Here is a 25,136-nt window from a genome sequence, read left to right as displayed (position 1 = left end):
AGAACAAGGAACTGATTATCGGGCCGGAACAGCTGGTTGTCACTTGGAGCTTCTGATCCCTGCTGGCGGTTTTCCTCGTGTCACCACACCTTCCCGCTTCACAGCTGAGCCCCAGTGCTGCCTCCATCACCGCTGCAGTCTTCTCTACACCCATCACCAGTGCTCCATTGCTTCCGTCACTATGGTTCCGACATTCCCCTTCATCAGTTTCACCCCATCCTGCCCCATCATAGCAACCCTGGATGTCAGGCTCTGCTGGCAGCTGATGGGCCACAACATCATGTGACCATAGGGTGCAGCGAATGGCATGGGATTTGCCTAACGACAACCTATTGGACTGCTGCCATTACCATCATAAGTTACATCATGTGACATCTCAATTTATGACTGTATTACTTAATGACAAAGTTGCTGGTCCCAATTACCAGAAGAGTATCTGTACATGCAAGACAAGTTTATTTTATTTGTTCTCAAAGATTGCTAGCAGACTGCAGGATGGTAAATAAATGATTAAAATAGTGAATCTTCCCAAAATTGGAGAACTATCAGTTCCATTTATCCATAAAATTGTTTTTTGAATATTTAATTCATAATAATTTAATGGTTATTTTCATGAACTGGTGAATTTGGGAGATTTTTGTTTTGTTCTGTATTTTAATCTTTGTATACCGCCCAGAGTCACTTTCATCAGATGGGGGCCATCTAAATTAGTTAAATGTGAAGAAGGCACAGAAGAGGCTGTACTTCCTGAGAATACTCAGGAAGATAAATCTATCTCAGCATCTACTTCTATCCTACTATCGCAGCATGATTGAGAGTGTCCTGACAGCATTCTTGCATGGTATGGGAGCAGCTCTATAGCGGACAGAAAAGCTTTACAGAGAATCATTAAAACTGCCAAAATATCATTGGGCTCCAGCTACCAGCCCTGGACGACATCTTCGAATCTCGCTGTTTGAGGAAGTTGCATAACATTCTCAGAGACTTTTCCCATCCTGCTTACAATCTTTTTGGACTGTTGCCTTCTGGCAGAAGATACAGAACAATTAAAACTCAGACCACACGTTTTCTGAATAGTTTTTATTCCAGAGCTATAATTGCACTCAACAATGAACTAAAGGGCCACCATCAGTGAGCTGTTGGACAGCATTACTTGGTCTGTTGTGTTTAGGTGCTTTAGGGGTGGGGAATTTGTGGTGGGTGGGGGGGTGTTTGGGGATTGTTATGTGTGTTGGATCTAGTCTTTGGGTGTTAAGTGAATTTCATTGTATGGGTATACTGTGTATACACGTACAATGACAATAAAGTTACTATTATTATTATAAAAACTAAGCAAATCAAACCAGGTTAGTTTTGGGGAATTTAGCACCAATTCCCACAATTCCTTCAATGTAAAGAACACGGGGGTGCATTCTAATATGTAACATAGCAAAATTAAGTACATGTAACTGCATAGTAGATTTTGGACAACCATTTGCAAAATTTCATGACAATCTTGATAATTCAGTATGAATCTTAAAACAATCTATACCTTCACTGATTTAAATGTGCACATCCATAAATACACATATCTTTCTTGCTGCCTATTTATCATTACCCACTTACTATATCATGCTTGTAGCCACTATGTCATCCATGTCTTCCTTATATGGAAATAGCATTGGTTTCAACAAAAAGAAAGGAGATTTAATATGATAAATTTAGTAACTTTTCCATGTTTGCCCTTACCTGAAATATTGGTAGTCACATTGATGGCTGTAGCCGGTCCAAAACCTTTGACAGTGCTGGCCCTTATATAAAACTGATAGGTAGTTCCAGGATGTAGATAGGGGAAAACATGGTGTGTACTGTTCCATAATTTTGACACTGTTTGAGGTGGCCCAGCCACTGGAACTGCAGGATCAAAGGATCGTATGCTAGTGTAACTGACCTGTGGAAATTATGTCAGAGGTTTAGTGAAACTCCAACCCTGGTTAATACATTAGTTTCCAGTTTTTTGTTTTTTTTAAAAAAAATAATGTTTCATCTTAGTCTTTGAATTTCCCATTTTCTTTGAATTCCTGTTGTGAAATACAAGTATAGTGTTACTGATCCTTACGACTACAAAATATGACTGGTGGGTCACAAATTATGCAAACAGTAGTGATTTGTACAATGCTAAACAGGTTTGTTTGTTTGTTTATTTTGTAGCACATTACCACATTTTTTCTCCCCTACTTTCTTATAAACTTACAGTTACGGAAGCTGTGTGATGTTTGCTTATTCAAGTGTTTATACTGAATATACAATGTATACACTGAACTCTTCCTGTAAGTTTTTATTGAAGAACCAGCAATTAAAAAAAGTACCCATTAAAACACAACAAAAACTAAATCATTGGAATAGATGATTGAAGCATTAAAGCACCTCCAATAGATATTTAGTTTGTTTTAACAAGAAATGTGGTATTGACAAGACTGCCTATTTCTAAAAAATGACAGATATATAATAAATTGGATACCAAATTATTTTCCCCCTTCATTCCTCAAGGGCTCATTCATCAAATATATGATTTTTTTTTAAAAAAAATCAGTATTTGCATTTCAAGTTTCCAGGAGAGAAAACCTTGAAGTCTAGAAAATGTCTCATATCTATTAATAATTCTCACATATATTATCTGTAGCCTTCATTGGACAGAGTTCCATTAAATTATGATTTTTGAAGGCTATATATTAATGCTACCAGATCTAAATCAAAGTTGCATATTTAAATCCTAGATTTTATCATTTATTACAAGCTTGCTGGCAATGTATTGGCAAAAACAAGACTTTATTATTATGCAATTTTAGCTTGTATTTTTCATTTTTATTCTAAAAGTTCTATCCGCTCTGTGACTGAAACAAAAGATCATTAGCAGTATATGCTAATTTAAGGATTAATTAACTGATTTATCATTCGGTGAGATGCGTGGTGTGTTGACAGTGATATGCTGTTGCTTAAATTAAAAAATGGACAATATTTGTGGCCCTGATACTTTTATACGGTTTAATACATTCATGTAGAGCAGGTGTGTCAAACTCAGTTTCATTAAGGGCTACATCAGGGTTGTATTTGACCTTGGGAGGGTTGGGGGTTGAGGTGGGATGTGGCCATGGTGGGTGTGGCCATGGTGGCCATTTGACACAGGCTCAAGATGCATTTTTTTCCCCTTTGCATACAAAACAGCTATTCCAGACAAAGGGAGATTTACTTTCTGGCATGAGTGTCAAACTCAAGGCCTGCGGGCAAGATTGTGGCCCATTTTCATCCGGCAGAGAGCTGCAGGAGACTGTGGAGGTCGAAAATGGACCATGGGGGGGGAGGCACGCCCCCCCGCACACCATTTGGGCTGGCAGAGGCACTGCGGGCTAGTTCTTTGATATTTCCAGGCCAGCCCCATGGGCCAGATCTAAGCACCTCGCAGGCTGGATCCGGCCCGCGGGCCTTGAGTTTGACACCCCTGATATAGAGGCAAGAATACATCATAACACAATTCTCTTCCATTCTTTGTGCCCCAATGTAACATAAATTGAGTCACTTGACAATAAGATGGGTGGCATATAAATTTAATAAAGAGACTGCACATGTCCCTATATGAGTAGATATGCTCTAAAATGCTGTTTGTTTTTAAAGACTTTTAACAGCACGGAAATGGTTTCTGTCATATGTTGTTCAGCTGCAGGTTTATCAGTGGGCAGAGGCAGCCAGGGACTCTATGAAGTAACAGCTCATTTACCAGAAATAGACTGAAAAGAAGAGGCCCCCTTCTTTTTCTTAGCCCCCTTTTTTCATTTCTACAATTTTACATTGTTTTTCTGATATCCTGGCATCAATTCAGAATATTTAGAGTGCATTTGATCAGGGATATATTCTAAACCAATATACACAATATAATAATCCATTCTGATTAAGCAGATGATCTATTAAGAGCCTGATGATAGCAAAAAAGAAAGAAAAAAGCCTTGGGGATCTCATAACCTGTTTTCAGACTCTAGATAAAAATGCCATCTGTGGTTTATTTTTCTTTCGTTTTCCACAAATAAACCCATGTGTTCTTTGCCCAATTAAGCAAAAATGTCAATTCTTTTACCTCCTTTTAATTTTAACTTTGTTCTTATTTATGTTTTATATTATGTTTGTTGTAAATGCTCAGAGCCATTTAGGTGAGATGGCAGGGTAGAAATATGATAAATGAAAATAACAATAGCAATAGAACTTACACTTATATATCATTTCACGGGGCTTTACAGCCCTCTCTAAGCGGTTTACAGAGTCAGCATATTAGCCCCAACAATCTGGGTCCTCATTTTACCAACCTTGGAAGGATGGGTCAACCTTTGGCTGATGAGATTCGAACTCCCAAATTGCAGGAAGCCGGCGGTCAGCAGAAGCAGCCTGCAGTATTGCATTAAACCACTGCGCCACTGTGGCTCTTTTATAGATATAGAATAAATAAATAAATGTTATTACTACCTCATATTGCGTGATGATACCATTTGGGTCCATTGGTTCTTTCCAATTTAAGAAGATCTTGTCTTCAAAGGGAGTTCCTTTTAATGATTTTGTAGGTACGGGACCAGGCACTGCAAAAATAACATTAATAACATACAATATTATAATTCATTTGTTTATATTCTGCATGCTCCTAATTTAACTTACCTGTGGCTGCTGAATACTACATTAAATATATTTGTATATGTATGAGATATTGTTACTGAAATAACAGCCAAGAAAATAAATAAATTTTAAATTATTCTGTATTTCAATTCTATAGGACATCTATCAAACAATTCACAACTCTTTGCGATTATCACTAGATAATCTCAGAAGAACTGTACATTCAAAAACATTGAGGTGGGCAACAATGTGCTTTTATTTAAAAACCTACATCTACATTCAGATAGCTTTTTAAATTATTTTTTTCACGTGCTTTAATCTAAGGCACACAAATTCACATATAACATTTCCTACAGGTTTTCAAAACATGTAGCAATTTTATAAAAGAAAAAAAAAGTTAGTGGATAACAGAAAATATTATGCAATATGCCTGCAGCATTAAGAAATGGCAGGAAGTCCATTACTGGTGTCGGGTTTATTTCAGATTGTGTGAAAGTATAAATAAGTTGCCCCTTAGGCACCCAATGTAATTTGATAAATTAAAAATAAATTCACAATGTAAAGCTATCATAGGTACACAGATGAAATTTCAAACTCTCATCTTTTGTGAAATACATTCATCCATAAATCTATCTCAGACTGCTGTTCTTTGCCTCACAAAGCTGACAAAAATATTACAGCAGATCACAGCTGATGTGCCTTGACAGTCCTTCTGGGCTATACTATGGCTCTTGCTGATCTCCTGCAGGTCTTCTTTTTTTTTCTATGGGAACGCCATTTGTTTCTCTTTACCACAATTCAAATCTCCCTTGACACGCTGCCAAAGACCTAATTGGCAATTAGCTTTGCAAGGCCACACGGAGCACAGAGTCAAAACGGAGCTTCAGAATTTAAACCGACCAGAACGAACAAAGTTGCTTTCTGCAAAGGCTCACGTGCCTTTGCTCCCCCTTTATGTTTTATGGGAGGGGCCAATCATCTCCAAGTCCTAATCCCGAGTCATCCCTTTTGTTTTAACTGTTCCTGCCTTCTGGCAGCTCAGCGCATGCACGTACTAGGAACAGGTTCCCCCTATTCCTCTGCCTCGCTGATGTCCAACTCTGGAGGCTCCGGAGGCAGCACATAACTCCCAGATGACCCTGGCCCCCTCTCTGCCTCCAATGCAGAACCCACATCCGAGCCTTCCCCAGACTCCAGGGCTGGCCCATGTTCCTCCCCAGCCTCCTTACTGTCTGATTCTGCTGCCAGCTCCGCAGGCCGCCAGCAGACCACAACACAAGTGATAGATTTCTTTTTATCAATAACTGCATTGCAATATACCTAGTAAATTAATACAGTTCTGTTATGTTCAGAGTTGGACCATTTGTCACAAATTCAATGAAAAAATTCCATTACAGGCAGTCCTTGATTTACCGACAATTGAGCCCCAAATTTCTGTTGCTAAGCAAGACAGTTGATCAGTGAGGTTTGCCCCCTTTTACAAACTTTCTTGCCATAGTTGTTAAATGAATCACTATAGTTGTTAAGTTAGTAACATAGTTGTAGAGTGAGTCTGGTTTACCCATTGAGTTTGCTTGTCAAAAGATTGCAAAAGGGGAATGGATCACACATGACCCTGGAACACATGACCATGGCGATGGTACAACAGCCTTAAGTATGAAAAACAGTCATAAGCCACTTTTTTCAGTGCCATTGTAACTTTGGACGATCGCTAAATGGTCACTAAAGTGTAAATTGAGGACTACCTGTACTGAGGTCTAGGCTTAAACCAGTAGAGCGGGGTGTCAAACTGGTGGCCCGTGGGTTGGATGCATCATGTGCAGGCCATGCCCATCCCAGCTCCGTGAATGGGAAAAACATTGTAAAACTTCACGTGACAGAAACGTGATGCGGTGAGTTTGACACCCGTGCAGCAGAGGATGAACTGTGACCCTGAGCCTGATTCCGTTTTTTTTCAAATCAAAACCACTTTGCTAATAATGATCAGTGCATAGCTCTAACAAGGGCGTTTTCATTCACCAGCAGGCAACCAGGCAAGAGAGAGAGGAACATATCTGTAGTCTTTGTTTAGCTATTGCTTTATTTAGGGGCCGTTTGTAGTTATAACAGTGATGAAAAAATAACTTTACAACTACTCCTTGCATTTACAACTTTCGCAGGTTTGTAAAGGAAAAGAAAACCGAAGTAAGATCCTAAGCAGACTCACAATTTCACTTAGCAACCACTTTGCTTAATGACCAACTTGCTGGTCCCAACTGTGATCACTAAATGATAACTACCTGTAAAGAGAAAGAAGTATTGGACAGAAAGGAAAGAACGGGAAATTTCGTCCACTGAATAAGAGAAAAAGGAACCACTGTTTACCTCAGCCTTCTGTTCCAAACACTGCATACAGGGCAACCAAATGCAGTACTGTATTAACCCAATTAAATTTCTCCATTATTTTCTATGCCTTAGAAATCTTTTAGCGTTATTAGTACCATTGTTTGCCAATATTCCCCAGGTGCTAACTGAGTATTTTTGCCATTTTCAATTGGAATTAATAAAAGTGGATTAAGCATCATGGCTCTTGACCAGCTTCTTACTTCTCCAATAAACTTTCTTAATTTATCCAATTAATAAGTCTTAAGAGGCCTTTGCCCTTTCTTCCAAATCATGCTAATACAATGTGATAAACCAGCTGTCACCCCTGCTTGTTGCTGACTAGTCATGGCTCTGTATACCTGTGCAGATTCAAGAGTGAGTGTTGGAAGAGACAAACGAATTCTGATAGCTTTCTGCTTTGCGGATAAGGAGCTAGAAAGAGAAAATCGTTTAGCCATTCATAGAACATCACGTTAATAGTCAAAGGAGCAGATATGGAGCTGGCATCAAGGGAGGAAACTTTAAAACTTCCAAATGACATGTTAAGATTAGAGAGAATTCTAAGATGAAAAACATCAGTAACAGAGGAGCTGGTTGGAAGCTGTATGTGGTATCATGGTTACAACAAACCGGACAATTCTACTAGCTGTTGATCATAGATTGTGTATAATACGCTGCTACCTAGAGTAAGATTGGCTTTAAAATCTAAAATGGCCTGAATAATTGACGCTAAGTAGGACTTATTTATTTGAATTTATTATAGCTGACCAATTCCAATGAACTCTGGGTGGTTATTAAAAAAAAACATAAAAAGCCATAAAAAGAGAAAACATAAAATCACACAGACAGCCCAGATTAAATGATTTTATAAATACACAAATCAAACCAAACAGGAGCCTCAGAAATGCAATAGTACATTAATACAATCAGCTCCAGGCCTGGGACCAAAGCCAGGTTTTTAGAGCTGGGGTGATGGATATGCTTGAAGACGTAAAACAAAATCCTGAACCAAGAACATCAAACTAACAAGGCCCCTGAACTCAAGTAAACCTCCTTAATGGCTTATTTAGGCCCTTGCAGATGTTGGCTCATTAGTTACCTTAAATCAGTACTTGTATTTTTAAGTTGGAACTGGGAAGTAACCAACCACAAAAATTGACTTGTACCAACTTCTGATTTATTAATTGTATACCTTGATTATAAGCAGAAAATCTAACCTGTATTATCAAAAATAAGATGACTGGTATATAACATCATTACTGATCACCATTTATTACACAACTATAGAAAGGTTCTTTACACCACTCTTAAGTGGGCAAAACCTTGAATTCTGTCTTCAGTGATATTCAACTAAATTGGGTCAAGCAGACTGTGTGGTCTCTACAGTACAGGTAGTCTTGAACTTACAACTTCGACTTACAAAAGTTGGTTTAGTGACCGGTCAAAGTTACATTGGCACTGAAAAATGTAATTTATGATTGTTTATCACAGTTACAGATAAACCATGGGGGCACAGTGGTTAGAATAAAGCACTGTAGGCTACCTCTGCTCACTGCCGGCTGACTGCAATTTGGCAGTTTGACTCTCACCAGGCTCAAGATTAACTCAGCCTTCCATCCTCCTGAGGTCAGTAAAATGAGGACCCAGATTGTTGGAGGCAATATGCTGACTCTGTAAATCACTTAGAGAGGGCTATAAAACACTATGGAGCAGTATATAAATCTAAGTGCTATTGCTATTACAACCTATGCAGCGTGGGCATGTGATCAGAATTCAGATGCTTGACAACTGGTTCAGATTTATGACTGTTGCTGTGTCTCCAGCTCATGTGATCACCTTTTGCAACCTTCGCACAAGCGAATTCGGTGGGGAAGCCAGATTCACTTAATAACTGGGTTACTAACTTATCAACTGCAATGATTCACTTAACAACTGTGGCAAGAAAGGTTGTAAAATGGGGCAAAATTCACTTAACCAATGTCTCACTTAACAACATAAATTTTGGACTCAACTGTGGTCATAAGTTGACGACTACCTGTAGTTGTACATTGGATCATGGGGAATTTTCCTCTTTACACCCAGAAGTATCTGATAGCACAACTTTTGAAAGAACAGTGCTGAAGGAAAAAAGCATTGTGCGGGCACACTGACAAACTATCCCAGAATTTGGCTATGGTGAAGATGATGGAAAATAGGAAAATCAAAGGTTTGCTTGCCAGAGAATAACTACTCAGTGAATTATCATCTCTTCACTTAGCAACAGAAATTTCAGGCTCAATTGTTGATAGGTCAAGGACTACCTATAATGGAACTTTTCAATGTACAGCTTTTTGTTAATGCAGTGCAAACTTTGGGATTGTGTATAAAATCAAAGGACTGGAAATCATCATCGTGCATTGAGAATGAAACTAGATTCCAGCAGTTAACCAAAAACTGTTTATCATACAGATTAACATTTGGGATCCATCTCCACACCCAATCACATCTTTGGTTCCATTGCCTTGTTGATGTACTTAGGAACTTACTCAAGTAGCCCCTTCATTAAACCTAGACCAATAAATAGGAGTAGAATGAGGAAATGGGGACAGTTGGGGATGCACATATATTGAACACACATTTAAGGCACACCTCATATTGTTACTTTGAATTCTTTTGAGAATGCAGGTGTAGAAATGGGGAATGCTTTTTTTTGGTTCTTTTACTTTAGGTCAGTGTTTCTCAAGTTTGGCAACTTTAAGACACATGGACTTCAAATCCCAAAATTCCCCAGTCAGCATTGGCTACACCAGGATATCTGCTGGGAGGCAGGAAAATGGCCAGGAAACAATGCAAACAAACAATAAAGCTAGTGAAAAATGAAACTTGACTCCTCTGAAAGAGGCTTGGCTTATGTCTAAACTGCTTATTTCTGCCTTTATAAAACTGAATAAAATTCTCAGATCTGCAAATTAGGTGGCTTTGTTTTGTCTCCATCAGACAAAACTCGTTGTTCGTGCATCCTCTGTGACAATGCTGCCTCAGTTCTCTATCTCGTCTATTGAAGAGTCATTATTTTATATATCTGGATTCGACTACAGCAAATTATTCAACAGAAGTATGCTAGATGAAAGTATGAGGCTGTCAGAAGAGCATCTGAAAACCCAGTGTGCAAATATATGGAGTTCCACATTTGTATTACAAAATTTGTAGGTATATAAATCAGAGGTTTTTAAGTAGCTGGGGTTGGCAATGCTCCGTCTGCAGATCATGTATGTATTTCCCCATATTTCTCCATTTCTTTACATAGATATGGGGAAAAGAATTGGCAGCTGGCTCATATTCTACCTTTTGACATTCAAATATTTTGCTAGTGAAAATTAAAAGGATGGAAAACAGCACAACAGTACAGGGTAGATACACCTTTGTTTACTATAAACTGTGAGGCATAAATAATAGATGTGGATAGGTAAATGTAAAGTAGCCTCCAGCCACAAAATACATTAAGAGAAAAGAAATTGGAAGAATACAGACACATAACTTTAAAGACATTTTGATCCTGTACCCAGGAGATTAAGTAAGAGCTAGAAAAGTATATGGTTAAACTGCTGGATTAGGTGCACAGAGAGCCATTTCTGGACTTCCCTTAGGCACAGAAGCCAACTGTGTATCTTTGGGCCAGTCACTCTCTCTCAGCCGAAATCACTGTCAGACTCTGTGACAAGCCAGCTGAAAAACAAAGCCCTTCATTGCATCGTGCATTGATAGTTTTACTGTGACAACTAGGTGAGCACAATGTGAAATAAGTGTACCCTATATAAGCAGGATAAATGCTATGAACAACCCAGGAGATTAATTGTCAGATGCATTCATGTTTATGTAAAAACACAAGAGTTCACAAACAAGTATGTTCCATTGTCAAACTTCTCAGGTATCAACAATCCAAGGACTTGAACCATGTCTGCCATTTATCTCGTGTACAAAATGAATGGTTCATATAGTTTTGAAGCAACTGTTTCTGTTTTGCATTGCTTAGTTTATTCTTGCTTTTAATTTTTTTAAATCAATCTTTGCTCATGGATGTTTCGGAAAGGACAGACTTTTTAATTGCATCTTATTCATGCAATGAGTTCAAATCCTCGATCATCCCTCACTCACACAGACACAAATGTCCCTCTATAACCAAGGAAAGAGTACATTGTTTTAGTTTCATTTCTGAATAATGTTCTGCTTGCTCTCTGCCTGAGAAAGTCACTGAAAGTCAATCATACATATATAGAAGAACAGGGGAATCAGTTAGAATGAGGGGCAATGATCATCATTTCCCATTGCTACTGATTACTTGTTTTGATCAATTTGGGATCTGGGAAATTAGCATGTTACTTCCTCCATGAAATTCAGTGATTTTAAAAACACTACATATCAGTGCTCCCCAACCTTTCCAGCGTGAGAAAGGGAGAGGGGATAGTTCCGTGTGAGTGGCTGGCATGTGAGCACGCCTCAGAACAGCTCCATCTGTGCAAATGCAAGTACCTGCTGCTCGTGTGTGTAGAGCTTTGTGTGCGCGCACTTACGCACCACTTGTGTGGCATGGTTTTGAATGGGCCATGGCCAGTGGTGGGATTCAAGTAATTTAACAACCTGCCCTAATGATTTCTTCCAACAACCAGTTTGTCAAACTGCTCAAAAAGTTAACAACCGGTTCTCCCGAAGTGGTGCAAACTGGCTGAATCCCACCACTGGCCATGGCCCAGTAATGGGCCACAACCTGGGGATTGGGGACCCCTGTTATATATGATGACATATGTGGACTAAACTGAAAGAGACTCAAGTGGCAGTATGTTTCTGAGTATATTTCAGTGGCTTATCTCAGAACAACTGTCAATTTTGTCCCAGTTGAATGACTGTCACTCACTTTCAGTTAATAAAAGTAAAATAGTGCTTCCTGGGGATTATGAAATTCTTTTATGGTTCTTTATTATTAATATAAAACCACTGCATTTGGAAATTTTATTGAAGTATGACATTCCAGTTAAGAATAAAAGCCCTGCTGGTATAGATCAAAATAATTTAACTCTAGCAACTTGTTTCCACGGTGGCCAACCAGAAATCCAGAGAAAGTCTTAAAGAGAACATGAGTCATTAGGCCATTTTGTTTCTTTCCCCCCAAATAATTGATAATTATTAGCATATTGTTGCATTGACACAGGATGTAGCACTTAGCTATCAGTCAATACTGACTACTGGCAGTATGTTGTCTAGCTTGCTTTAATCTCATAAACTGTGGTTGTTCCTTCACAAAGCCATATACTATATGGATCATAAACACTAAAATACATCTAAAAGTTATTTTAAAATCTTTTAATTTCAACCCAGATTTACAAATTATACATGCCCATCTGTTCATATTCTCTATTTCTCTAGTTTAGTTGCATACCATATCAAACTATTACAGGGGTTATCAATAATTGTATAAGTTTCTGGTCAGACAAATTACATTTTAGAGATGCTTGACTTTCTTTTCTGTTATGTTAATATTTCTAGGTAGTTTGGGCTTCTGGAAGTTGTATACCAAAGATTTACTGACTCAGACATTGCTATAAATCATGATCAATGCATTTCACCAGTTTACTTCTGGTTTACAACTTTTCAAATCCTGATTTGTCTCCCTAGGCACTACATTAACTTTAGTTGAAATCCCTTGATGTTCAAGTTTCTGGAATTTATTCCAAGAAAGCAATTCTACTGCACTTCTCTGCTGATGTTAATAAGCTATCCCGATTGGGTTTCACAGAGGTATATAATGTGAAAATATGTGTACAACAATTTTAATATGCATATTTGCAATGTGAATATGCAGTTAGTTACAAATTCATCTATATGAAATTACGCTACTTTCATATATTATCATTTCCATCTAATTAGGAATGTTTAATTTTGTTTTAATTTGCTAGAAATTAAGATTCATAAAGATAATCACTAATGAGCTTTGTAAACATTTAAAGCATCCTTTATTTTTCCTCAAATGTGATAAATAAAACTATATTGTAAGCAGAATTAAATGAAGATTATTATAAGCAATCTTAGTGTATGCAGCTATAATTACTGAGAGAGTAGAATAGCATAAAAGTACACTCACTCACGCATTCAGTGACCATTGAAAATTACAACAGTGCAGAATGAGGAGACTCACAACTGCTCCTTGAAGTTGTGGCTTTCACAATTTCCCTGGAGTCATGTGATTGTGATTTGGTTGTTTAGCAACCAGCATGCAATTATCATGGTCCCAATATTGCGCAGGGCAGTGGTGAAATCCAATTTTTTTTTACTACCAGTTTTGTGGGCGTGGCTTGGTGAGCGTGGCAGGGGAAGGAGACTGCAAAATCTCAATTACTATCCCACTCCAGGTTCTACCGGTTCTCCAAACTACTCAAAATTTCTGCTACCGGTTCTCCAAACTACTCAAAATTTCCACTATTGGTTCTCTAGAACCTGTCAGAACCTGCTGGATTTCACCTCTGCCACAGGAATATGATTGTCATTTGCAACCTTCATTGCCAGCTTCCAACAAGCAATCAGAAAATGATAGGAATTCACAAGCTGCAGTCATGTGACATTATGTCAACAACCACAGATTTACTTAACAACAACTGTAGATATGGTATGGTCATGTGATTTTGTGCTTTATGACATCACTTCAAAAGAAAGGATTTTTTTAAAAACTAGAATCAAATATTTACATTGCAATATTTACATACATATTGTCTTCAAATGACATTCTTTTTAATTCATAAGGTATTTGAAATATGGAAAAGTAGAGGTGGGGGAGCCACACATCACATTAACCAACCATGCTAAGGAATAAAGCTGAACATACCATCTTCATCCGTCTGAATAATGGTCTCCTCGCTCTCTTTCCGCCCTTCGGGGTTTGTCAAAATCATTTTGAGGCTCACATTTGTGTAAGGAGGCAGGTGATTCACAACATGCTGTGGTGCTTTGGGATCCATGTCCAAGCAGTCAGCCTTGCTTTCATTATGGCCACGGAAGTAATGGTAGCAGATGGTAACATTGAAGGTGTGGCAGCGAGTGATGTTGTAACCTAGGGATTCCCAATCCACAGCAATACGACGTGCCTGGATTTCGGCAATTTTTAACGTCTTGGGTGTTCTCATGGGCTCTAAAATACAGAATATAACACCATCACATTAACAACACACAAAATATTAGGCCAGAGAATGTATGCATAAAATGAAATCTCAAATATTTTTGTTTGTTTATACAAGTTATCTCATTTATCTCTACCTATCTCATGCAATCATTTTAGGAGGCTTACAACAATCCATAGAACATAATTAAATTTACTTTTCACTCCAGGCACAGTGCAATCTCCCCACCCTAGCCCAATGCTTGGGGAAAGAAATAGCTCTTCAGAAAGCTAAACTGTAGGGATCCCTCTGATTTCTAGTGGGAGGCTGTTCAAAGGACTGGAGTGGCCACCAACAAGGTGCACCTCCAATGTCCCATTCAAGGAAGGGGACCTGGAGTGCACCCATGTTATCTAACCTAGAGGTATGGGCAGATACCCTTAGGAAGTGTCAAATAACCTGTCTCTGTGCAATGTAGGGCTTTAAAGGCCATAAAGCACCTTGAAAAAAAAAGGTAAATAGCAACTGGAAGCCAGTGCAGTTCCTACAGCAGTGGTATTCCTCGGATGATCCATGGGACACCCAAAACTGTTTATGCTGCTGTATTCTAAGCCAGCTGCAGTTTCTGGTTGGTCTTCAGGGGCAGTTGCATGCAGAGTGCATTGCTGTAATCCGAATAGGAAGTGACTAAAAGCATGGATGATTGTGAGCAAGGCCTCCCAGTCCAGGAATGGGTGCGGTTAGTGCGCCGTCTGTTCCAGTCCCAGGTCCTGGAGGGAAGGCAATGGAGACGGACACCATTGTCGGTAAGACATGTGGCCAGTAAAGTGATAGACACATAATTTAGTTCCACACCTGCGGCCACTATTTACCAAAGTGCTTGAGTCTTCTGCAATCCCTGAGGTCCGCACCAGTAGGATGAGATGGTGAGGACGATAAACATAATGAATACAGTATTTATCAAATCTATTCTAATAGATGGTAGTGTTTTTTTTTATTCGAACACACAATAAATAATTTCCATGGACCATTTTATTTTGCAGTTCTTCTATTACATACTAAAATCTGATCTGCATGCCTCTTACTGGTAGGTGGGGGTCTAGAAGATGGCCATTGTGCAAACTTAAATTTCCCTTGTCACAAAAGTTTCATTCTCTTCCTGTCCCTTCTGTATACGTTCTTCATAACATCCACGAGTGTTAAAAATGAAATGTTTAATTAGCAGCCATTTTTGACTAATTAAGAATATTTGGGAAGATTGACAGAAGACTGACCAAGAGCCACCAAAGACTGCCATCAGCTGTTGGAATGCTTCTTTTTTATTTTGTGATTTCCTCGGGCACACATTAAAATTTGAGCAAATTGGATAATACATCATCCTGGTGAAGAGACAACGTGCTCCTAACTGTGATTTATCATGCCACCCAGCTATGCTGTTTACTAATTACACTAATTGCTCTACTAAGCTAGCAGTAACCAAAATGATACAGATATTAATTAAAATTTATGACTTGGGTACCCTTGCTATTCAGCCACAGCAAAAAGCTGAAAAACTAAAATGGAAAATCACTTTGAAATAGCTAACATCAGACCCCTTCCTTGATTCCCCAAATAAACTAACAAGATATCTAAACTGGTAAAATACGCACTATCACCCAAGCTTGACCAATTGTATGTACATAGATCTCAATTTTGTTAGAAAACATCAGAGTTACTTGTTTTACTGCATGGGTAGCCATCAATATTTCATCATCTCCCCAGTGTGTTTATCCCCCATGCAAGACTAACTTTATAGTCTGACTTAATTAAAATGACTGCAAAATGAGAGTCATGACCATGAGTATACATGCTGGAGCCACATTTAAAAGTCTATACTCCACTACATTTATTTACATTAGTAAAATTATGATTTCTTGGCACTAATCTCAGACTCAAGATGACATTCAGACATAATTTGAATATTCATTGTGTATGAGTCCTTGAAAATATACAAACACATACACGCATATTCATTCACAAATTTTCACAGGCTTTTAAGATACTAATTAAACAAATTAAAAATTTCAACTAAGCAAACAGCAAGTCAAGCGGCGGCTCTGTTAAATCTGTTCAAGCATACAAGCTAATACAAGCCTCTATTTTTTGATTCAATAGAGAGATTGCTGGATGAATGTATTTTTCACAATTCAAAACTTATAATGTATTTGGATTCCCCCCCCACTCTCAATTATCAGCTTCCATTGTGGGTAATTTTTCCCCATCTGTGCTGGTTTTTACTTTTCTGGTTAAAAGACAGTATAATAAATGAGAACAGTGATGAACATCTCAGAACTAATAATCTTGTTTTCATCAACTCCTTCAAACTCAGATATTCGATTTTTTTTAATTTGATTTATATGCCGCCCTTCTCGGGAGACTCAGGGCGGCTTACAGTGCGTTAAGCAATAGCCTTCATACTTTTGTATATTTTTTAAATTTAAATTTATACAAATTTATATAAATTTATTTTATACAAAGTCAGCTTATTGCCCCTACAAACTGGGTCCTCAATTTACCCACCTTAGAAAGGATGAAAGGCTGAGTCAACCTTGAGCCTGGCAAGATTCGAACTTACTTTAATTGCAGACAGCTGGTGTTAAATTACAGTGCCTTGTCTGCATAGCTATCCAGGCTCCTGAATTCAACAAACAACAGATTTGAGCAAAAGTTAGAAGGATCTTAGCTCAGAGATTCATAACATGTTGTTCACATCTTTCCTGTTCAGCAATCTTTTGAGTTGAATTAATGATGATTTACTTTATGAAGACAGCCATCCATCCATCCATCCATCCATCCATCCATCCATCCATCCATCCATCTATCTATCTATCTATCTATCTATCTATCTATCTATCTATCTATCTATCTATCATCACCAAAATAGCTCTCTTAATGAAGAAGTCATAGTGGCGTAGTGGTTAGAAAACAGTATTGCAGGTTAATCTGCCAACTGCCAGCAGTTCAATCCTGACCGGCTCACGGTTGACTCAACTTTCCAGCCTTCCAAGGTTGGTAAAATGAGGACCCAGATTGTTGGGGGCAACATGCTGACTCTGTAAACCATTTACAGAGGGCTGTAAGTACTATGAAGTGGTATATAAGTCTAAGTGCTATTGCTATTGCTTAAGTGTTCCAAAAATGGAATGCAGATTAAAATAAGAAAAACCTTAATGTCTTGAAGTTTTAACTGAAAAATCTGGGATAGGATACAGATTGTAACATTAGCAACATGAAAGGTATTTACTTATCTTTGCATAGGTCATCATTTTCTTGGTAGCCACTTCCGGGCATAAAAAAATTATCCAATTACTAATGAGTAGGACAAAAAAAGGCATATGCCTTTTTTACTACTGTAATTCTCAAAAAAAAAAAAAAAAAAAAAAAGACCCTAAAAGAACTCAAAGGACCCTTCCTATTCTAGGGTTAAGGGTTTCTCGTGGAGGTATTATCTGATTTATTCTCCCCTCCCCTCTAAATTGAATCCCCAGCTGAGTCAAAGTGTGTGCATCCCCATACTTTAGCAAAGCCATAATTTAAATAATGTTAAAAGGGATTTTTTTTCTATAACTTGTGACCTAAATGATTCTCAAACATACTCAATCTGTATAAAGGCATACCTTTATGCCTTCTATAATTTTAACTTTTAAAATACGCTTTCCTTCATTAATACTAGGATATTGGTATTAATTAGTACCCATTAATATTAATTAATATTAATACTACTATTAACTGATATTAGTATTAATATCCTTGTATCCTTTTTAACTAGGATATATCCCATTTTTTGTCCTTACTAGCACCCTATATTCTATACCTGCTTTGTTAAAAAAAACTTTTCAGCAAGTGCTATTTAATAAATTAGAAACTGAGGCAGGATTAGAAATTGATCACGCTAATCAAGTAGTAATCAATCATAGTTTAGCCCAACAAAGCACATTATAATTCCTTTGGTTAGAAAATAGTTCTTATTTAAGAGCCTGTTATTGTTTATTGCCCTTTACCCCACTGTAGAATATTTGGCTAAGCAAGCAATTATAGGAGGAGACAAGAAAATTTCAGCCTGTTTGGTATTACTGTGTAGTGACCATGAAGAAATTGTCAGATTGGCAGAACCCACACATTCGGATGAAAGAAAGTAGCTTGCTAAAGCCAAATAAGAAGTTTCTTCCTGATTAAATCTCAGAAGAGATATTCCCAAGATATTTATTTAGTTTCTTTATGGATTCGAGTAGCTGCACAGTTAAAAAAAAATGCAACTCTGGGTGGAATAGAAAGACAATAAATTCACAGTTGGGGTACTACTCCTCCTGGGTGAGATGAAGTATGCAGCTGAAGGAGAAGCATGGGGCCGGGAATGTTGTCAGTAGCGCATAGCTTCCCAGAAAGGAGGCAGCACATTTCAGAGGGGTTCTATGATAACTCAACATCGTTAGCTCAATACAGCCAGCAGGCAAAGTCCTTCTCACCATTGTTGACTCATTGCTGCCAACTCGCTACTGCCATCTCTTTGCAGGACATCTCAATACTGCAAATTCACTGGAGGGACAATTCACTGTGAGTGCTGGATGGAGAGCTGGGTGGGCAGGCCAGTAGGCTGTCAGAGAGGGACGGCGATAAGTAGGGCTGTGCCAGATGGGAAGTGAGTGGGGGTGGGGTGTCAAAATGGGAAGCTCCCCTCTGTCTTGAAAGTTCTTTTTTTTAAGTCACATTGTTTAATGTTTGAGGGTGTCTTACTCTGAAAATAAGGGCAGTTTTGGGAAGCAATGGGGTGAAGAAGAGAGTGGGAGTGGGGCTTCAAAATGGGAAGCCCCTGACCCACAGAAACATAGTAGCCAAAGATATAAAGCACTTTCCACTTCTGGAAAATGGGGGAGAGAGGACCGACAAATCAGTTTTGTATCAATCAATTCATCATTAGCAAAGACTAACCATTTTCTGATCATTAAAGTCAGCCCTATTTCTTTCTAGCATTGGCAAAACTCTGCCTGCTGTCCCACTGCTGCTGAAAATGATGCTTTGATGTGCAATTTTGTTTTCTACTCTGAAGAACATCCATAACAGGGTCCTGAGAGATCAGATCCAATTGCTTTAAACTGGGGCACTGCAAAACCTCTAGCCACAAAGCCTCAATGGACAGTAATCTAATAACTGTTTCTTAAGAAGAGGTGGCTATTTTGTTTAGTAAATCTGAAAAAAAAACAAAACCCTTAATTGCAGCTCATTAAGAATAATTTCATCTGAAAGAAGAGGAGAATGAACCCATCCCAGATATTACTCTTTAGGGCTCCTCTGCCCTATAGACCACTGGCTGAGCCTTCTTACAATTTAATTCCAGCTAAGAAGCAAGCTAAATTTTTCAAAGTTATCAGGGCATTGTTTTTATTATTCTCCTCTTTTCGGGACTTACTTTTTCACATACTCCCCAATCAAAAATTCTAATTAAATTCAAGAAACATACTTTGCTAATGTATTATCTTCTGTGCAGAGATGCTTAACTCATAGCTATGTTTTTCAAACTTCCTATACCCCGAGACATTAATGTTTGAAAGCCTAGAGCACTACCTAATTATTCAGTAGTTTATTGCATCTCTTCTGCATGTCAAAATTCTTTCTCCCCAATGGCACATCCAGTTGATTATAGGTTTAGCAACAACCTTAGATGCACCAAACTCCAAAATTAAAGATAAAGTTTATTTTAAAATACCAGCATCTCCAAGGATTTTTGGGCTATCCAATATGATTCAGTGTAGCATATGAAAGTGCCTGCTGATTGTAAGACAGTCACATCATTTTTGAGTGGGGCAACCAAATAAACTAAGGGCTCAGAAAGAAGATCTAAGCTTGTTTCCAAGTCTGGTGTAGTGAGGATATACAGTCTATACCAGGAGTCCCCAAACTTGGCAGCTTTAAGACTTATGGACTTCAACTCCCAGAATTCTCCAACCAGCATAGCTGGGAGTTGAAGTCCACAAGTCTTAAAGCTGCCAAGTTTGAAGACCTCTGGTCTATACAAAGAAAAGCTAAATATACTGGCCTTGAATACTCATACTCCTATCGAAAGCACAGAGGTGCTTCCAGGTTGAAAAGATTAATTGGTGACATCAACCATTGCCTGGGGGACACCCAGTTTGGGATTCCTTTCATGTCCCTAGCAGGAGCAGGAGCCAAAGTTGGGAGATAACCCTGCCTCACAGCACCACTCGGGTCTCAAACATGGGCTTGCTAATCTCCAACCCAGTGTCCTGACCACATGAGCCACTGTGCTCTTTTACCTTGCATAGTTAAAACAGGTTTGCTTTGTTCTTACATTACTGCATGTCATATATATCTCTCTCTCCCAGGATTCAATCTGAAGTAAACTCAGAAATTTAGCTAGGCATAGCCTTCAGTGAACCAGCATTCAACAGATATGCTGTTTTTAAGATGGAGTATTTTCTAAACAACAACAACCAAGTAAATTTATGATGATGGTGGACTGCAGTGTCCTTTGTCAAAGAAACTGAGTTGCAAGTGGGATCTAATCCATGCAAGGGTAGTCATCATAAATTTGTAATATTTTAATTGCCATAAGATTGTCTGTGTTCATGTGTATGTACTTTTTTAATGTGGTTTCTACCTGGAAGACACAATTAAATAAGTTATTTTCTTCCACTGGCAAAATGGCCTCTCTCCAAAAGTTAAATTTTCATGGGCCAGAAGAGGAAGAAGAGAGAGGAAAAATAAATAGGTCTATAATTTTTTTTTTAAAAAAATAACAACATAATGCTAGCTTGCCTTGAACCATAAGCAATCAATCGATGCTATAATTATGGAAAGGAATAAATGCTTATGAATCCTATATTTGGATTTTTACAAATTAATAGCATTGAAACAATTCTAAATCTAGAATGTAATTCCCCTATGACTATGAGCAGAGTAAGAGATAACATCGACGCAGTGGTGAAATCCAAATTTTTTTACTACTGGTTCTGTGGGTGTGGCTTGGTGGGCATGGTATCGTTTGGTGGGTGTTGCAGGGAAAAGATACTGCAAAATCTCCATTCCCACCCCACGCCAGGAGACAGATACTGCAAAATTCCCATTCCCTCCCCACTCCTGGGGGAAGGATATTGCAAAATCTCAATTCCCACCCCACTCTGGGGCCAGTCAGAGGTGGTATTTGCCGGTTCTCTGAAGTACTCAAAATTTCTGCTACCAGTTCTCCAGAACCTGTCAGAACCTGCTGGATTTTACCCCTTCATAGAAATATAGTAAATTCTAAGTATAACTGGTGAAAAAAAAATAGAGACAAATTGTGAGTTTCTATTTAATAATGTATTGCCATGCAGAAGAAAACTGAACTGGAGACTTTTGTTATACTCTCCTGACAACTTAAGGTTGTTTCTCATGAAACATCTGAAGAAATCGCACTTCTGATAGCCCATGGGATACAGTTTGCCTGCATATCAATTTCTACATAGGGAGAGTTGTGCTGTGCCCATTTTTGTTTTCTTTTTAATTTAGCCATCATGTGCATTCCCTTTAACAGCTTCCAACAGATAATTGATTTAATATCTTCACAACAGAACCCAAATTAATTATACTTCTGAAGTTGAGAGAAGAGAAAAATCCGTTTCTCCCAGATGACAGAAATACATATAATAGATGCGTGCATGATGGTTATGCTTTCTGACAAATCTTTATTGGCTGAGAAAACAGAATTATTATTTCATATCAATGGTTCTTCATCTGCCGCATGGCATCTCACTAATCAGTCTATCAAAGAATGTGAATCCCACCATGACAGAAATAAAAAGCTCATTTTTTTCCTGAAAAGCATAGTTGCATGTTTATGTGCAATCTTCTATTGCAGGGGTGTCAAACTCAATTTCATTGAGGGACGCATCAGGGTTGTGTTTGACCTCGGGGGGCCAGAGTGGGTGTGGCCAAGGTAGGCACGGGCAGATTGACATCACTCATGTTGGGGGCGCCTGTGGTGGCCTGAGCGCTCTGCCAGAGAAAACAGGTTCCCGAGCTCCGTTTTTGGCTGCGACAGCCTCCTGTAACCCTCTGCCAGCAAAAACATTTTCACTGGCAGAGGCACCATGACATGGTGGGTTGCTCCCAGTTCAGTTTGGTCCGGTCCGGTTCTATAGAACCAGTAGTAAAACCGGCGGGAGGCTCTGCCCACACGCCACGACATCATTATGGGAGATCTGAGCATGTGCAGAAGCGCGATCCCACTGTGAACCGGTAGTAAAGATAAGTGGAACCCACCCGTGCACCACAGGCCAGTCCTTTGCTGTTTCCAGGAAAAGCTCCACGGGCCAGATCTAAGCACCCCACAGGCCGTATCCAGCCCCTGGGCCTTGAGTTTGACATTCCTGTTCTACTGTATACATCTTTCCATTTATTAATTCAAACTTAAAAGTTTTAATGTTGCACAAAGACTATTTGCGAGTTCCCCTATATTATGTTTTATGTGTACTACTGAACGAGAGCTAGTTTTCCATGATCATATCTTTTTTTTAAAAAAAAAAACATCCAAAGGTTATTAATAGACAAGTGGATAAAAAGATTTTTAAAAGAGTAAACAGAAGAAAGACGCAAAACTTGATCAGCAAGCCAACGTAAAAGAGCTGAATGATTTAATAAAAAGCTCAAGATAACAGCTAAAAGGAAATTCTATTTCTTTAGCACTTGATAAGGAATAGATGACATGACAGGCCAGTATCTGGGTCTCCTTGTAGAGATTACCCACTTTTGTTCAGAGACTGTTTTCGAAACAAAAGGTCCATCGTTAAATAGGAAAAGCAGAGAGCAACACGCATTTCCTTGGAACCAATTTTAATGATAAAATGCATTATCCGCTGTCAATCAAAGAGAAACAGAATATGTTACCATGCCTGTGTGACAAAAAGGCTATTTCTCAAAGTAGTACACAAGAACAGGACATTCAAGCATGACAAGTGCTTTGCTATTGGTTTTTTTCAACAGACATCCCATAGGTTGATCACAACACACAATTTCAGTTCCATTTATTTGAAATAAAAGGAAGTGGCTTTTCTGTTTGGTAGATAACATATATTTGTCTCTGTGAAATTGAAAACAATGAGACAAATTTAATAGAAATGGCAAAGGAGGCTGACAAAAAGAATAGCATAAATACGTGGGGTCTTGCCATTTCCCTCCCTTTTTATTCTCCTGCTCCTAAATTTTGAGACAGCCAGGAGTCATTTAAAGATTGCATAACCGGGCACTCTTTAAAGCATATTGTTACCTACTTCTTTTATGGCTACTTAACATAGTAAAGGTAAAGGTTCCCCCCGCACATATGTGCTAGTCGTTCCCGACTCTAGGGGGCGGTGCTCATCTCTGTTTCAAAGCTGAAGAGCCAGCGCTGTCCGAAAACGTCTCCATGGTCATGTGGCTCAAAGATGGTCCCTATTTTTCTACTTGCATTTTTTACGTGCTTTCAAACTGCTAGGTTGGCAGAAGCTGGGACAAGTAACAGGAACTCACCTCGTTATGTGGCACTAGGGATTCGAACCGCGAACTGCCAATCGACCAGCTCAGCGTTTTAGCCACTGAGCCACTACATCCCTATTTAGCATACAAGGGTGAATTAACACGGCAAAGAACATGCACTCTTTTAAAAAGGCAATATAATATTGTGGCCAAGGAAGGGAACTGCATGTCAGGAAGTCTCTGGTTCAAATCTTAAACTAATTTACAAAGCTGGCTACTCTATTCTCCAAAACTGTTTTAATAATATTATTTTAGTTCACGAATGGCATTATTCTCAGTACAAATACAGTGCAGGATGGCCAATTAGTTTATTGTCTATCAACTAAGCCAACTGATAATTCCTTCACTACATCAGATGATGATTTGATCCAGATTGACATGAATTGCTATCTGGGATATCTATGGGATACAGGGACCCATTTGAAAGATCTACCTTACAAGCCTAATGGATCCAGACAATGATGATCGGATGTACTGCATGACTCCTGGCAACTCATTAACATAAGATAACAAAAAAAATCATTAACATAAAGAAGCATTAACATAAGATAACAAAAAGCAAAACTAAAAAGAACAAATTCAGATTGGGACAAAGGGATAACAAGGATAACAAATTCAGATGGGGACAAAGAAAAAGAAGAAAAGGGGGCTTCAACAGGGTTTGCCAAAGGCATGGCCAAAAGCCCCTGGGTGTTTTCCCCCTAAGGAGGGAATTTCATTCCAGATAGAGAGCAGGGACCGTCTGGAATTTATACATTCAGCATTTCAGCTAGTACAGCAGATAGAGGCCATGGCTAGAAGAGCCTTTGCCCAACTTTGACTAGTGTGGCAGTTGCGGTCTTCCCTGGGGCAAGTAGACTTTGCTACAGAGACTTACTACCCCAGTTAGATTGCTGCAATTCATTTTTCCCAAAGCTGCCTTTATAGACTACTTGCATACAGGTAATCCTTGACTGATGGCCACAAATTTCTGTTGCTAAATGAGACATTGATTAAGTGAGTTTTGCCCCATTTTACAACATTTCTTGCCACAGTTCTTAAATGAATCACTGCAGTTGTTAAGTTAGTAACATGGTTGTTAAACGAGTCTGGCTTCCCCATTGCTTGTCAGAAGGTTATCACATGACCCAGGGACAATGCAATCATCATAAATATGAGTTAGTTGTCAAACGTCGGAATTTTGATCACGTGACCTTGGGGATCCTGCAATGGTTGTTGTAAATGTGAAAAACGGTAATAAATCACTTTTTTCAGTGTTGTCCCAACTTTGAACGTTCAGTAAATGAACCGTTGTAAGTCGAGGACTCCCTGTACTGCAGTTAATCCAGAATGCAGCACCTCATATATTAATCGAGAATTGTGAACATGTTATATCTGTGCTATCGATCCTCAACCGGCTATCAATTAGCTTTTGACAGCAATCTCTCTGATCAGTGAAGTTCTTTATGGCTTGACACCTTGAGACCT

The 25,136-nt window shown here is 38.6% G+C and overlaps 1 protein-coding gene across 2 annotated transcripts in view; it reads right to left on the bottom strand.

Annotated features, from left to right (window-relative positions):
• Positions 1-25,136, bottom strand: part of PTPRK (protein tyrosine phosphatase receptor type K) — a 376,839-nt gene that overhangs the window by 87,821 nt on the left and 263,882 nt on the right. For both annotated transcript variants that reach the window (XM_070932720.1, XM_070932721.1), the window contains exons 8-10: positions 13,853-14,155; positions 4,492-4,601; positions 1,729-1,930 (exon numbers count right to left, since the gene is read on the bottom strand). In XM_070932720.1, coding sequence (XP_070788821.1) covers positions 1,729-1,930; positions 4,492-4,601; positions 13,853-14,155 — 615 coding nt within the window. The remainder of the gene's footprint in view (positions 1-1,728; positions 1,931-4,491; positions 4,602-13,852; positions 14,156-25,136) is intronic.

Source organism: Pituophis catenifer, unplaced genomic scaffold (assembly GCF_029215685.1).
Source record: "Pituophis catenifer annectens isolate HBS135680 unplaced genomic scaffold, rPitCat1.0.hap2 SCAF_1, whole genome shotgun sequence".
Lineage (NCBI taxonomy): Eukaryota > Metazoa > Chordata > Lepidosauria > Squamata > Colubridae > Pituophis > Pituophis catenifer.
Note: the sequence above shows the minus strand (reverse complement) of the source record. Positions and strands in the feature narration are given on the sequence as shown.